This window comes from Triticum aestivum, chromosome 7A, assembly GCF_018294505.1.
Source record: "Triticum aestivum cultivar Chinese Spring chromosome 7A, IWGSC CS RefSeq v2.1, whole genome shotgun sequence".
In the NCBI taxonomy this organism is placed as follows: Eukaryota; Viridiplantae; Streptophyta; class Magnoliopsida; order Poales; family Poaceae; genus Triticum; species Triticum aestivum.
The window spans coordinates 66,305,320-66,322,060 of record NC_057812.1 but is presented as its reverse complement, the minus strand read 5'-3'; the positions used below and the strand labels follow the sequence as shown (position 1 = coordinate 66,322,060).

At 46.4% G+C, this 16,741-nt stretch overlaps 1 protein-coding gene and 1 pseudogene across 2 annotated transcripts; one reads left to right on the top strand and one right to left on the bottom strand.

Annotated features, from left to right (window-relative positions):
* The first annotated feature begins 6,560 nt into the window (after nt 1-6,560).
* Nucleotides 6,561-8,388, top strand: LOC123148372 (uncharacterized acetyltransferase At3g50280-like; annotated as a pseudogene).
* A 548-nt stretch (nt 8,389-8,936) lies between these two features.
* On the bottom strand, nt 8,937-14,078 carry LOC123148371 (methylcrotonoyl-CoA carboxylase beta chain, mitochondrial). Of its 2 annotated transcripts, XM_044567761.1 has the most exons (10): nt 13,760-14,077; nt 13,528-13,647; nt 12,491-12,925; nt 12,324-12,414; nt 11,580-11,812; nt 11,328-11,492; nt 10,412-10,486; nt 9,891-10,022; nt 9,316-9,372; nt 8,937-9,238 (listed from the first exon to the last, which is right to left on the bottom strand). In XM_044567761.1, the coding sequence occupies exons 1-10, from the start codon at nt 13,943-13,945 to the stop codon at nt 9,035-9,037; spliced, it is 1,698 nt and encodes a 565-aa protein (XP_044423696.1). In that variant the 5' UTR covers nt 13,946-14,077; the 3' UTR covers nt 8,937-9,034. The 2 variants fall into 2 exon arrangements, with proteins under 2 accessions (XP_044423696.1, XP_044423697.1); XM_044567762.1 differs by lacking the exon at nt 13,528-13,647 and having other exon boundaries at nt 13,760-14,078.
* Nucleotides 14,079-16,741: the final 2,663 nt, after the last annotated feature.

Here is a 16,741-nt window from a genome sequence, read left to right as displayed (position 1 = left end):
CGGAATAAGCGGAGACTGGCAAAGGACGAGGTGACGATGCGCGTCGGGAATGGTTCCAAGGTCGATGTGATCGCCGTCGGCACGCTACCTCTACATTTACCTACAGGATTAGTTTTAAACCTCAATAATTGTTATTTAGTGCCAGCTTTGAGCATGAACATTGTATCAGGATCTCGTTTAATTCGAGATGGCTACTCATTTAAATCCGAGAATAATGGTTGTTCTATTTATATGAGAGATATGTTTTATGGTCATGCTCCGATGGTGAATGGTTTATTCTTAATGAATCTCGAGCGTAATGCTACACATATTCATAGTGTGAATACCAAAAGATGTAAGGTTGATAATGATAGTCCCACATACTTGTGGCACTGCCGCCTTGGTCACATAGGTGTCAAACGCATGAAGAAGCTCCATGCAGATGGACTTTTAGAGTCTCTTGATTACGAATCATTTGACACGTGCGAACCATGCCTCATGGGTAAAATGACCAAGACTCCGTTCTCAGGAACAATGGAGCGAGCAACCAACTTATTGGAAATCATACATACAGATGTGTGCGGTCCAATGAGTGTTGAGGCTCGCGGTGGTTATCGTTATGTTCTCACCCTCACTGATGACTTGAGTAGATATGGGTATGTCTACTTAATGAAACACAAGTCTGAGACCTTTGAAAAGTTCAAGGAATTTCAGAGTGAGGTTGAGAATCAACGTGACAGGAAAATCAAGTTCTTGCGATCAGATCGTGGGGGAGAATACTTGAGTCACGAATTTGGCACACACTTAAGAAAATGTGGAATAGTTTCACAACTCACGCCGCCTGGAACACCTCAGCGTAATGGTGTGTCCGAACGTCGTAATCGCACTCTATTAGATATGGTGCGATCTATGATGTCTCTTACCGATTTACCGCTATCATTTTGGGGCTATGCTTTAGAGACTGCCGCATTCACTTTAAATAGGGCTCCGTCGAAATCCGTTGAGACGACACCGTATGAATTATGGTTTGGGAAGAAACCTAAGCTGTCGTTTCTAAAAGTTTGGGGATGCGATGCTTATGTCAAGAAACTTCAACCTGAAAAGCTCGAACCCAAGTCGGAAAAATGCGTCTTCATAGGATACCCTAAAGAAACTATTGGGTATACCTTCTACCTCAGATCCGAAGGCAAGATCTTTGTTGCCAAGAATGGATCCTTTCTAGAGAAAGAGTTTCTCTCGAAAGAAGTAAGTGGGAGGAAAGTAGAACTTGATGAAGTATTGCCTCTTGAACCGGAAAGTGGCGCAACTCAGGAAAATGTTCCTGAGGTGCCTGCACCGACTAGAGAGGAAGTTAATGATGATGATCATGAAACTTCAGATCAAGTTGCTACTGAACTTCGTAGGTCCACAAGGACACGTTCCGCACCAGAGTGGTACGGCAACCCTGTCTTGGAAATCATGTTGTTAGACAACGGTGAACCTTCGAACTATGAAGAAGCGATGGCGGGCCCGGATTCCGACAAATGGCTGGAAGCCATGAAATCCGAGATAGGATCCATGTATGAAAACGAAGTATGGACTTTGACTGACTTGCCCGATGATCGGCGAGCCATAGAAAATAAATGGATCTTTAAGAAGAAGACAGACGCGGATGGTAATGTGACCATCTATAAAGCTCGGCTTGTCGCTAAGGGTTATCGACAAGTTCAAGGGGTTGACTACGATGAGACTTTCTCACCTGTAGCGAAGCTGAAGTCCGTCCGAATCATGTTAGCAATTGCCGCATTCTATGATTATGAAATATGGCAAATGGACGTCAAAACGGCATTCCTTAATGGTTTCCTTAAGGAAGAATTGTATATGATGCAGCCGGAAGGTTTTGTCGATCCTAAGAATGCTGACAAGGTGTGCAAGCTCCAACGCTCGATTTATGGGCTGGTGCAAGCATCTCGGAGTTGGAACATTCGCTTTGATGAGATGATCAAAGCGTTTGGGTTTATGCAGACTTATGGAGAAGCCTGCATTTACAAGAAAGTGAGTGGGAGCTCTGTAGCATTTCTCATATTGTATGTGGATGACATACTGTTGATGGGAAATGATATAGAATTCTTGGAAAGCATAAAGGCCTACTTGAACAAGTGTTTTTCAATGAAGGACCTTGGAGAAGCTGCTTATATATTAGGCATCAAGATCTATAGAGATAGATCGAGACGCCTCATTGGTCTTTCACAGAGTACGTACCTTGACAAGATATTGAAGAAGTTCAAAATGGATCAGTCAAAGAAGGGGTTCTTGCCTGTATTGCAAGGTACGAGATTGAGCACGGCTCAAAGCCCGACCGCGGCAGAAGATAGAGAAAAGATGAGTGTCGTCCCCTATGCCTCAGCCATAGGGTCTATCATGTATGCTATGCTGTGTACCAGACCTGATGTAAACCTTGCCGTAAGTTTGGTAGGAAGGTACCAAAGTAATCCCGGCATGGAACACTGGACAGCGGTCAAGAATATCCTGAAGTACCTGAAAAGGACTAAGGAAATGTTTCTCGTTTATGGAGGTGACGAAGAGCTCGTCGTAAAGGGTTACGTCGATGCTAGCTTCGACACAGATCTGGATGACTCTAAGTCACAAACCGGATACGTGTATATTTTGAATGGTGGGGCAGTAAGCTGGTGCAGTTGCAAGCAAAGCCTGGTGGTGGGATCTACATGTGAAGCGGAGTACATGGCAGCCTCGGAGGCAGCACAAGAAGCAATCTGGGTGAAGGAGTTCATCACCGACCTAGGAGTCATACCCAATGCGTCGGGGCCGATGACTCTCTTCTGTGACAACACTGGAGTAATTTCCCTTGCCAAGGAGCTCAGGTTTCACAGGAAGACCAGGCATATCAAGCGTCGCTTCAACTCCATTCGTGAAAGTGTTCAAAATGGAGACATAGAAATTTGTAAAGTACATACGGACCTGAATGTAGCAGATCCGTTGACTAAACCTCTCCCTAGAGCAAAACATGATCAACACCAGAATTCCATGGGTGTTCGATTCATCACAATGTAACTAGATGATTGACTCTAGTGCAAGTGGGAGACTGTTGGAAATATGCCCTAGAGGCAATAATAAAATGATTATTATATTTCCTTGTTCATGATAATTGTCTATTATTCATGCTATAATTGTATTATCCGGAAATCGTAATACATGTGTGAATACATAGACCACAATGTGTCCCTAGTGAGCCTCTAGTTGACTAGCTCGTTGATCAACAGATAGTCATGGTTTCCTGGCTATGGACATGGGGATGTCATTGATAACGGGATCACATCATTAGGAGAATGATGTGATGGACAAGACCCAAACCTAAGCATAGCACAAAGATCGTGTAGTTCGTTTGCTGTAGCTTTTCTGAATGTCAAGTATCATTTCCTTAGACCATGAGATTGTGCAACTCCCGGATACCGTAGGAGTGCCTTGGGTGTGCCAAACGTCACAACGTAACTGGGTGACTATAAAGGTACATTACAGGTATCTCCGAAAGTGTCTGTTGGGTTGGCACGAATCGAGACTGGGATTTGTCACTCCGTATGACGGAGAGGTATCTCGGGGCCTACTCGGTAATGCATCATCATAATGAGCTCAATGTGATCAAGTGGTTGATCACGGGATCATGCATTACGGTACGAGTAAAGTGACTTGCCGGTAACGAGACTGAACAAGGTATTGGGATACCGACGATCGAGTCTCGGGCAAGTAACGTACCGATTGACAAAGGGAATTGAATACGGGATTGATTAAGTCCTCGACATCGTGGTTCATCTGATGAGATCATCGAGGAGCATGTGGGAGCCAACATGGGTATCCAGATCCCGCTGTTGGTTATTGACCGGAGAGTCGTCTCGGTCATGTCTGCTTGTCTCCCGAACCCGTAGGGTCTACACACTTAAGGTTCAGTGACGCTAGGGTTGTAGAGATATGAGTATGCAGTAATCCGAAAGTTGTTCGGAGTCCCGGATGAGATCCTGGACGTCACGAGGAGTTCCGGAATGGTCCGGAGGTGAAGAATTATATATAGGAAGTGTAGTTTCGGCCATCGGAAAAGATTTCGGGTCACCGGTATTGTACCGGGACCACCGGATGGGTCCCGGGGGTCCATCGGGTGGGACCACCCATCCCAGAGGGCCCCATGGGCCGAAGTGGGAGGGGAACCAGCCCATAGTGGGCTGGTGCGCCCCTCCCTTGGCCCCCCCTGCGCCTAGGGTTGGAAACCCTAGGGTGGGGGCGCCTCCACTTGCCTTGGGGGGCACTCCACCCCCCTTGGCCGCCGCCCCCTTGGGAGATCCCATCTCCAGGGCCGGCGCCCCCCAGGGGGCCTATATAAAGGAGGGGAGGAGGGAGGGCAGCCGCACCTCAAGTCTTGGCGCCTCCCTCTCCCCTGCTACACCTCTCCCTCTCGTAGAAGCTCGGCGAAGCCCTGCTGCGATCACTGCTGCATCCACCACCACGCCGTCGTGCTGCTGGATCTTCATCAACCTCTCCTTCCCCCTTGCTGGATCAAGAAGGAGGAGACGTCATCCGCTCCGTACGTGTGTTGAACGCGGAGGTGCCGTCCGTTCGACACTTGGTCATCGGTGATTTGGATCACGGCGAGTACGACTCCATCATCCCCGTTCTCTTGAACGCTTCCGCTCGTGATCTACAAGGGTATGTAGATGCACTCCTCTCTCCCTCGTTGCTAGATGACTCCATAGGTTGATCTTGGTGATGCGTAGAGAATTTTAAAATTCTGCTACGTTCACCAACAGTGCAGTTCACTCTTGTCCTGGCAATTGGTCCAAATGTCTGGCTCTAGCGGAATACTGGTACAATACCTCGTTCCATTCGGCTCTCGGACGCACACCATTCGAAGTAATCTATGGACATCTTCCCAGAGAATTCGGGATTGCGCAGGTGGATGAGTGTGCTGTACCAGACTTGGCAGCGTGGTTGCAAGAGCGAGAAATCATGGTGCAGCACTTGCAACAACAGCTCAAGAAAGCGCAAGACCGAATGAAGGCTCAGGCAGGCAAAAAACGCACTGACAGGGAATTCCAGGTGGGGGATGCATTGCAGCTGAAACTTCAACCATTCATCCAATCGTCGGTGGCTCAACGTCCGCACCAGAAGTTGGCATTTCGTTACTTTGGACCATACCGAGTCATTGCGCGTGTGGGTGCGGTTGCATACAAGCTGCAGTTGCCGCTGTCAAGCAAGATTCACAATGTGGAGCACGTGTCCCAGTTGAAGAAGGCGGAAGAAGCTATGGTTCCAGTAAGTGATACTTTACCCCCTGACAGTGCTATTCTGCAGGCGAAGCATGAACCGGAGTCCATCCTGGAAGAGAAGCTGGTTCGTGTGGGAGGTAGATCAAAACTGTGTCTCCGTATCAAGTGGGGCAACCTGCCTGACATGCTATCGACATGGGAGGATCCAGAGCTTCTTCAACTACGTTTCCCGCGGTCTCCGCCTTGGGGACAAGGCGGCTCTCAAGAGGGGGGGGGGGGGACTGTCACGGCCGCTGGCGTGACCCCACTGATCAGCGACACGACTACACTAAAGGGCCATGACGAAGCAGAGCGAAGGACTGGCGGTCCTGAGCTGGGCTGACCAGTGGACCGAGCGAGAGGGCCTAGTGAGTGGTGTGGGTGGTGAGGCCTGCGTGCCTGGCTTTATAGCATGTTGGCCGAGTCGATGAGAGGCATCGAGAATTATTGTAAATGAATCTAAAGAGAAATGAAGTTGACCTTCGTCCTCCTCGGCCGATCCCCTTTCCCCTTCCTTCCTCTCCTCCTCCGCTCCAACCCTAGATTGAGGCCCATAACAACACTCTCTCACCACCTAGAGAAAAGAAGTACCAACATGCCATACTATAGGATAATGTAGTACACGCAGTCACCGACATAGAAAATTTCACAAATACACAACTACGAGTTCGATTAGCAGGTGACGCTGAATCACACCGCCGATGGCGGGCCAAAACTCCACACATTAGAAATAAAAAGAAACACAATCCATCATCTCCCGCACTTGCCAAACCAAATACTCCCTCGGTTCCAAAGGATAAGGTGTGTTAGTATTTTGAAAAGTTAAATTTCCTTAACTTTGATCAAGTTCAAAGCCAAGAATATTGACATCGACAATACTAAATAATATAAAATAAAAATTCATTTCATGATGAATCCAATGGTGCCGATTTGATATTATGTATATTGATATATTTCTCTGTAAATTTCGTCAAACTTAAAAGAGGTTTGCCGTTTCAAAAAATAGTACACCGTCTATTTTGAAACGGAGGGAGTAAAAGAAATCTGACTGATTTGCTAAAATAGAATTGCTAAGACTACCCACAGTGGAAGTAACATAGATGATAACATCACACTTATCTAGACAAAATAGATGATGTGGCATGTAATTAATAAAGAAAAAGAGTCATGTGAAAACATAGCTAGTTACAATAACATCACACATATCAAAAAAATATGTGTCTACAACCTAATAAATAAAATGATGCATGGCACAACACATATGTTACTACCCACTGTGGAGATAATAACATAGACTAGTAATATATAACATGTTACTACTCTAAGTTCCTCCGATGTAAGCTATGCGCGTATCTGATATCACGTGTCCAAATTAAATATGAGATCGATCTGGCTGGCCTGGTAAAGGTCCAATTTTTTTACTGCCACCAACCAACCAAATCAGTACTCACTGTCCAGCCTGCAGCTAGCAACAAACCTGCTACTCCCCAGACAAGCGCGATGCCGTCGCCGTCCGTGGTGCGCGTGGTGTCGTCGCGCACGGTGGCGCCGCCGCCGCGCCCGCGCGAGCGCATCCCGCTAACCTCCTGGGACGCCGCCATGCTCTCCGCCAACTACATCCAGAAGGGCCTCCTCTTCCACAGACCCTCACCCTCTTCCTCGGCATCCGCCCTCTCCACCGCCGCCGGCGTCGTCGACCACCTCGCCGCGGCCCTCGGCGACGCGCTTGTCTACTACTACCCCGTTGCCGGCCGCTGCGCCACGGAGCAGCACAGGGACCAACTTACCGGCGCCGTCGTTGGCTGCTCCGTCCACATCGACTGCGACGGCCAGGGCGTGGAGGTCGTGCATGCCGTCGCCGACGGCGTGGCCATGGCGGACATCGTCCCGCCCGACGCCGACGTGCCGCGCGACGTGCTGGCGCAGTTCTTCCAGCTCACCGACGCCGTCAACTACGGCGGCCGCGAGCAGCCGCTGCTCGCCGTCCAGGTGACCGACCTCGCCGACGGGGTGTTCGTCGGGCTCGCCTACAACCACGCGCTCTCCGACGGCACCGCCTTCTGGGACCTCGTCAACAGCTGGGCGGCCCTCGCGCGCGCCACGCTCGGCCTCGCCCCGGCGCCCCCGACGCCGAGGCCCTCGTTCGAGCGCTGGTCGCCGGACGGCGGCGCGGCGGGGCCGGCCGTGCTGCCGTGCGCCGACGCGTCGGAGCTCGTCGAGCGGGCGGCCCCGCTGGCGTTGCGCGAGCGGATGCTGCACTTCTCTCGGCGGACTCGCTGGCGGCGCTCAAGGAGCGCGCGCGGGAGGAGCTCCTGGCCGCTGGAGACGCAGCCGGCGCCGCCGCGGTGACGCGGTTCCAGGCGCTGTCCTCGCTCCTCTGGCGCTGCATCACCCGCGCGCGGCGGCTGGCGCCGGAGCAGGAGACCGTGTGCCGCGCCGCCATCGACAACCGCGGGCGGCTGCGGCCGGAGCTGCCCAGGGAGTACTTCGGCAACGCCATCTACGCCATCGGGACGGAGCCGGCGCGCGCCGCGGACCTCCTGGAGCGCGGGCACGGGTGGGCGGCGGCGGCCGTGGGGCGGGCCGTGGCGGCGCACACGGACGCGGCCATCAGGGCGCGCGTGGCGGCGTGGACGGCCAAGCCCATGGTGTACACGCATCGCTTCTTCGACCCGACCGGGACCATGATGGGCAGCTCGCCGCGGTTCGACATGTACGGCTGCGACTTCGGGTGGGGGAGGCCCGTGGCGGCGCGCAGCGGCCGGGCCAACAAGTTCGACGGCAAGACGTCGCTGTACCCCGGCCGGGAGGGCGGCGGGAGCATCGACGCAGAGCTCACGCTCACGCCCGACAACATGGCGGCGCTCGAGGAGATTGAGGAGCTATGGGCTGCCGTGACCCCGGACACGCCGGAGAAGAAGCCTTGAATCTTCCATGCATGTTACCACTCTGGTCTGCTACTCTCTTTTTTTTTCTTCTAAAAGCTTCGATCTATTCATTTTTTATTCATAGCATGATTACCAGAAATAATAAAAGTCACTCTAAAGCAACGCAGCAGAAAAACTTTCGATCTATTTATGGCACAATCGTCCGAAATAATACTTCCTCTGTTCATTTTTGTAAGACGTTTAAGACAGGTAAAATTGAACTGTTTTGGATGGAGCGATGCTATACACACGATGGTGTGCGAACGATTTGTGAACATCGTATATATCAGTCCATCCATGCACGTGAATGAAGTGCAGCCGACGGCTGGATTCGGCGTCGTTCCACTGTCGTGCATGGCGTGTCGTCTGCCCAGCACTATCGTTTTGGATGTTGTTTTAAATATCTAAAACGTTACAAAAGTGAACGAAGGGAGTAAAAGTTATATCAAATATGTAGACCACCCAGTTACGATTATTAAGCAAGTCGAAGATGTGTCACCGTCATTGCCGGAGCCGGGCACAATTTGTTGTCACCACTCTGGTCTGCTACTTGCTAAATATTACTCCCGAAGTAGTGCACATGGTAACCAACATCCACACGCGCTGGTTTCTTTTCACACAACACAATGCAAAGTTCGTTCTCGAGCAAGACGCCTTTTAGCCCATTCCAAGCACTAGAAAAGCACATGGACAAAATCAATACAGCAGGGCTAGCAAAATTTCCCCAGAGAAACAAGCCTTGAATAAGCACCTCATTTCAATTTATATTGGAAGCAGTAAAGCAGGTTTTATTTTACAGGTCTGTGACATGTGTACTATACATGATTTACATAATAATTACATTCGAAACACGCCATATTTCGTGTCTTCTGGAACCGGCTTGGCGGAAGCAGAGAGGCAAAGGCTTAGAACCCGTCTGGTATCCGCGGGATCTATGATCCCGTCGTCCCAAAGCCTAGCGGTCGAGTAATACGGGCTTCCTTCCTTGTCATATGCCTCGACGACTTTGGCTTTGAAGGCCTCTTCATCATCCTTGGTCCACTGCATAACAAAGAAAGTCTCATCTTATACCAGTATTTGTCTTATGTTTACTGAATCCAATAAACGATGCACTATACCTCCACTCCTTGCCTTTTCCTGTTGTTCTTCTCTATTTGGGCGAGAACACCAGCTGCCTGAAATGGTTCAAGAGAAAGATGTGTTAAAACCAGTGGTAGCTTGGCTCTTGTTTGAGGCTTAAAATATCCATAAGAAACCAGTGCAAGTATGTTCACGTGTACAAGAACATGATCGATGTATGCTACCGCAGTTTCCGTTTTAATGTCCAATGCACATGCCTAGGAGACACAAAAAACTAAATAGCCTTTTGATGGACTGAGAGCCTGCTTTGCTCTCATATTGGTATTCCGCCATTCTGCTTTTGTTTTGCCTGGTTGCGCCTCACGAAAAAGTTTCTAACAACCGTGCACAATGTTTCTACAACAAAGTGTAGCATGCTGGCTACTTTTATTTGCAGCTGAGTAACACCTGAGATTCTTTACATTTTGGACTACTAATGCTGCCTAATAACCTATGTCCCTAGGCTTCAAGGGAATTGATACCAAGAGTTACATTTGTGACATCCTTCGCCAGGTAATGATACTAGTAAAATAGTAAGACAATTTGTAGCCAATGACAGGTCCAACAGTCTTACCTGAATGCCACCCATAACAGATATCCTAGCAGTTGGCCACATGAACAAAAAATTCGGGCTGTATGCACGTCCACACATTCCATAATTCCCAGCACCAAAACTTCCACCGACAATTATGGTAATTTTAGGAACCTGTGCAGAAATATAGATATATAGGGTCATGCTATTCATATAATTTTATACTCCGTTTTTTACACAAGTGTAGTGTCAAAAACGCTCTTATATTATGGGACGGAGGGAGTAGAATTTTAGATGTAGATAAAAATACAGGACTAGCTATAGATTCCATAATAGCATTTTGTCCCAAGCAAGTTGCGGTAGGCTAGATATGAAACCCAACAAGAACATACGAAAAACCAAAACGCGAAAGAGAAAAAAAAGAACAGAAAATAAATAGACAAAAGTGCTACTCTGCTCTACTCATGCTATGTCATGTGGCATGCTGTGCAAATGCGGAAGAAAGCAAGACTAGGCCGCTAGTTTACTAAGACCAAGAATGGGAAACAGTAAAAATGTCTGACCTTTGAACAGGAAACTGCCATAACCATTTTTGCCCCAGCTTTCGCAATTCCACTTGCTTCAGATTTCGACCCAACCTATTAAACATTGTCACTGCAAAAGGTTAGAAGGCTCGTACTCCAAAATAAAACCAACTGTTATGTTCAAACTTTAGTATCCCTGACCAACTATTTAGTATGTATGCAGTTCATATTGTTGGACTGTAAAAGATTTTCTCATCCCCAGAAGCTATCTTGTGTGGTTAGAGTTCTTAGGGGTCTTTCCCTCGTACAACCAATGTCAGACTATTCCAACAATCTGCCCCTTCACTCATTTGTGCCTCAATCTGCCCCTTTACTGTAGATGGCGGTCTCTGTGCAGTGGCAGTGCTAGACTTATGACCTTGTGATGTCAACCAACCAAACTCTTGATGACTGTATAAGATGATGAATACAAAAAATTATGAGTATTTTCCACCAGTTCTGATGTTAGTTGACATCACAAACTGTGTGTAGCCGCCACTGTATGTGGCTGACATGCCCCTTCAATATACATGGATGGTCCTCAGGCACCCACGGTCTATTAGGCCTTCAAACACTAGACTCCATCATGCTAGATATGCTAGAACCATGCTTTTTGTTGTTGTTGTTGTTGTTGTTGTTGTTGTTGTTGGAATCATGCTTTCATAACAATTGTTGGGTCATAAAGGGTCTTTTCACCGTCAAAAGCCAACTTGTGAGGTGAGGGGCGTTCGCGATCTCAATTAGGTCACTTTATTTATGACCATGAATTATTATTATTTTGAACCGGGCTAAACCACTTTCCATTGAAATGACGGAAATACAAAGTTTTGTAGATGAATAGGAGGCGGGAAAGGAAAATATTTTGAACATGAATTGAAATGAAAGAATGAACTGAAAAGTAAAGAAGATGCCATACCATGAATCCAGAAATATTTTGAAGGAATATCAAAGGAATATTGCGTTGAGCACACAACTCAATGAAGTGGGTACCCTTTAGTGCCGACTCGGTAAATAAAATGCCATTGTTTCCAATAATTCCAACTGGCTGCCCGCATATCCTTGCAAAACCAGTCACTAGTGTCTGTGTAAATGCAAATGAAACAGATTTGAGTTGCACAACGCACAATACAGAATGCAAAAGGTAATCAAGCATAAGAGAAATCCTTACTGTTCCGTACAATTTTTTGAATTCATCAAATTCACTTCCATCGACTATACGAGCTATTATTGAGCGAATATCAAAAGATTGCTTTGTATCAGCTGGTGCAATTGAACGAAGTTCCTGTACATCATACAATGGTTCTTGGTAATCACAAGCAGAATTGTGTATACTTGCTTCTTTAGCGGCCAAATGGAGGTTCTTCACAATGTTCCTTCCCAGCGCAAGACCATGGCGTTCATCTATTGCAATTTACAGTGCAAAACATGTCTAAGTCGCAACAACATCCAACTAATATGTATAGAAAAAAATGATACATAAGAGGGTGATCTATGGTTTAAGATAGAAACATCCAATGAGTGACAATAAAATGCAAAGTATCAGGGTCTGGAAACTATTTGCATGATCAAATATATCAGGGAAGAAACAAACAAGGGTCTGGAAACTATTTGCATGATCAAATGAATCAGGGCAGAAACAAACAGTACTCTCCAATCTCCATAGAATGCTCAGAGACGACATCTAATAAGGTACTTGTTAATACTTCTTTTTTTGGAACCGCCAAGCTGGACGTGTACCACCGTGGATGTAGAACATGTAAAAAGAAATAATGACAGAAAGAAGCAGAATTTTTACACTAAAAGCTTGCCGGAAATGCATCTTTTAAGAAATTAAGCAGACGATCCTCCATTCGTTATATCTAAAAGAGCAGTAATCGAGTCGTATTATGCAGCAATTTGTGTTAAAATATACCTTGTGCAAAATGATCAGAGACTCCTGATATTTTACAATGCACTGATGCTCCACCAAGGTCCTCAGCAGATATCTCCTCCCCCGTAGCAGCCTACAGAATTGGCCATTTAGACTTGCACATGTATAATTTAGATATTTTCCCAAGATCGTAGGCAGACAATACTAACCTTTACAAGGGGTGGACCAGCTAGAAATATTGTTCCATTTCCCTTAACTATTATACTCTCATCAGCCATTGCAGGAATATAAGCCCCGCCAGCAGTACAAGAACCTAAAACTACTGCAATCTGAGGAATACCATCTGCAGACATCTTAGCCTGATTGTAGAATATTCGACCAAAATTATCACGGTCGGGGAAGACTTCTGCCTGCTTGGGGAGATTAGCACCTCCACTGTCAACAAGATATATGCAGGGCAATTTACATTCAGAAGCTATTTCCTGCGCCCGCAGATGCTTTTTGACAGTGATTGGATAGTATGTACCCCCCTTTGTAGTTGGGTCATTTGCCACGAACATGCATAGTCGTCCATGAACAGGTCCTATGCCAGTAATTATTCCCCCTGATGGTAATGCTTCCTCATAAACATCAGATCCTGCAAGCTTTATCGCGAAAAGTATCATCAGCAGCTCATAGTCCACAACAAGTTGGACAAGTATGAAAACATTTGTTTCTATTCTGAAGCATCCTACCAGATAACAATATGGGTTGGAAGACAATGGCGTTCTGGTCAATTATTTCACATAAACGAATATCGTACTGAGACTTGCATCCAGTGTCTTTTCTGATGTAATACTTAGTGCATTCGTGACATCCATGCTGCTCTATTAAATTAAGGTATTTAGGAAATCAGGATGCGTCCTTAAAATAGAGGTGCGTGTTCCTGAAAAATAAATACAAGATTACTCTAAAAAATAGAGAAACGGGAATGCATTTTTGAAAGGCGCGGGGTGAAAAACTCGTCCCGTTTTCCTCAAACGAAAATGGCAACTACTAAGAAATCTTTCACTTCATTCAGAGCTGCAGGGTGAGAAATTCAGTCCCATTTTTCGGGAATGAAAATGGTAACTGGTCCAATCGCCAGACTACGAGAATAACTACGATAAGCAGACCAACATGGAGTACGATTTCCTTAACGCCGTTGCTTGATAAAACTGATCACCGGAGGAAAAGGGGCCTGTCTCGCTGATGAGTGATGGCCGACCTGAGAGAGCTCGAGGAAGGAGGCCCCCGGGTCGAGCAGGCGGTCGATGCGGTCCCTGGGGAGCAGCTTCCCCCGCCCCTCGTTCCGCTTCACCGCCCCCGCGCCTCCGCCGCCCAGAACCTGCAGCGGCAGCGCCCTCCGCCTCGTCAGGAGAGAGAGAGAGGGGGGGGGGGGGGGGGAAGGTGTCTGGTCAAGCAAGGGAGAGAGAGACCGGCGACACGCGCTCACGCACCTGGGAGACGCGGGAGCGCAGGTCGGAGAGGAGGCCGCCGACGGCGGCGGCGTTGCGGGCGTAGGCGTCGGAGCCCCGGTCGAGCGCGTCGGGCAGGACCGAGGAGGAGGCTGCCGCCGAGGAGCGGTAGGCGGCGGCGAGGGTGCTGCCTGGGCGGGGCCGCCGTGCGGCCAGTCGACTGAGCATCTCCGGCGGACGACGATGATGGATGCGCCGGTGGGGAGTGGAGTGAGCAGTCTGTGTCAGAGTGTGCGATGCCTCTCTGTATACTGGCGGAGGAACACTCCCGCACGGAAGCTCGAGCGGATATCGATCTCTCCAGAGTGTTTTTCTTCCACGGGAGCCTCGTGCGCGTCTGCTCTGATGCCATGCTGCGTTGGCAGACAGATGTGGATAAGGACCCCTGCAGACTTGATTGACGACTATGATGGCAGTGAGCCAAAGGCATTTGATTTCTACTCCCTCGGTCTCGTAATGTAAAAAAATATCTTATATTATCAGACGGATTGAGTAATTTATTAAATTCTTAAATGTTGTTTTCTTTGAAATTTCATAGTTTATGTCTTCTTCCGCTGCATGTACTATTTAGAAAATTTCGTACTTGACCTTAAACACGACCCTGACCAGACGACAACCCTGCGCTTTGCTCCGAGAATTTGTTGCGATTCATTTTAGTGAGGCTTGGTTTTATGGGGCATGGATGTTCGGCTTCATAATATGATAGCTGAAGATGGAAATGCAAATGATGAATTGTATGTCATTTGATAGTGCATTTTTTTCATGAACGATTGCATATTTAAGGTGGCATCTTCGCATGGTGAGAAAAAAAAGAGATTGGTTGAGATTAACTAGTTATTTATATAGGATCGGTTGTATTTGAATATTGTATATACAATTGTAAAAAATTATTGAATATAGGTAGCATAATATAATAGAAAGCTTTTCCCCATTTGCATGGTTACGTGGATCTTTTCTTATACATGGTGACTAAATTCAATTGTTTATTCATGTATGATTTTTCATAATCAATCATGACCACTCTCGGTGAGTCCAACAAGTACCTAGTCGAAATATGATACCTTGGGGGCGTGCCCACACGTCATTCACCTGACAAGTTCCCTTCATCTTGTGTCCCACTACACTAGAGTATGCATTCCAAGGGAATAAGGACGGGTGTGCTATGTTAGAGATCTTGTGGTTACCGAAGATATTTGCCCTCAATCGCAAGATCACATGATTTGCATCGTACTCGCTAAAGGCAACTACTGGATTATCGACCCTGGCCTACCTACATAAAGGAAGGACAAGGCCTCGCTAGAGGGACATCTCATTGAGTGAGGAGAGCCTTGTAACCTAGAACAAAATACCAATTCGACACTATTGTAATCGTAGCATCAACTAATAAAGTTCGATAGGCAAGATGTATAGCTTATTCCCAACCGGGGTCATGAACCTGGGTAAACAATCGCGTGTCAACTTCGTCGCCGACTAAGTCCCCTTCTGCGCCACCACTCTCTCTACTTTCATACGTGACCACATATCTATCATAGTATCGGTAGTGCATTAATCATCAACAAGCACCTGTATACACCATATGATATCAAGTGCATTGCATGTGAGCGTATCGAATGATCAGATCATTTGTATCTAGAAGTAGTAGAATCAATAGTATCCATATGTTCGTCGATAATTGCTATAAACAATAATATTTCAACACAAAATGCATAGCATGCATACAATGTTAAAATAATATTGAACACATCATAATTTGTAAGACACGTTTGACCACCAAAATACCAAGAATCAATGTCGAAGTTTCTGTAAATTTGATTACCTAATCATACACTAGAGATTGTTATTAAGATATTTGTTTAAGCATATGCTCAAGGGATCTCTACTATGATATTTAATAATATTAATATATACACTATCACACACAACAACATATGCACTGTGTAATTGATGCGATTGTCGAAAATAGTTCAAGGAGCATTTTTATTACAAAATACAACTTCTATTTCGCACAAAACATGTATTACATTACAAATGCATAACAAAGCACACTATAACTAATATTTAACAACAATGTTTATCTATGAAACTAAGCTTACTCATTAAGAGCGTAGCATCACAAAAAATAAGTATAAAAGATTTGTACAAATTACATTTATTTTAATCATTCTCGGCTATTTAAGAGCATTGCTACAGGGACGACATTTATCAACCGATAATTGCACGGCATGCATATCACACCATCCACGGACATGTCTAAAACAACAGCAAACGGCTGGATTACCAATCGTGCAAGTGTCGTCCACCCCTGTGTCGTGTGTGAAGTACTTCCGGCTATATAATGTCTTAGAGTGCCCATGATCTTCACCAATGCATCGAATATTTTTGTGATTCTAGTGCAGTTTGTAGGGGTGAAAATTCAATATGGCTTATACTACCATATGGTACCATTTGAAGGAAATATGTCCTAAAGGCAATAATAAAATTGTTATTTATATTTCCTTATATCATGATAAATATTTATTATTCATGCTAGAATTGTATTAACTAGAAACTTAGTACATGTGTGAATACATAGACAAACAGAGTGTCCCTAGTATGCCTCTACTTGACTAGCTCGTTAATCAAAGATGGTTAATTTTCCTAGCCATAGACATGTGTTGTCATTTGATGAACGGGATCACATCATTAGAGAATGATGTGATGGACAAGACCCATCCATTAGCTTAGCATTATGATCGTTTAGCTTTATTGTTATTGCTTTCTTCATGACTTATACATGTTCCTCTGACTATAAGATTATGCAACTCCCGAATACCAAAGGAACGTCTTGTGTGCTATCAAACGTCACAACGTAACTGGGTGATTATAAAGATGCTCTACAGGTGTCTCCGATGATGTTTGTTGAGTTGGCATAGATCGAGATTAGGATTTGTCACTCTGTGTTTCGGAGAGGTATCTCTGGGCCCT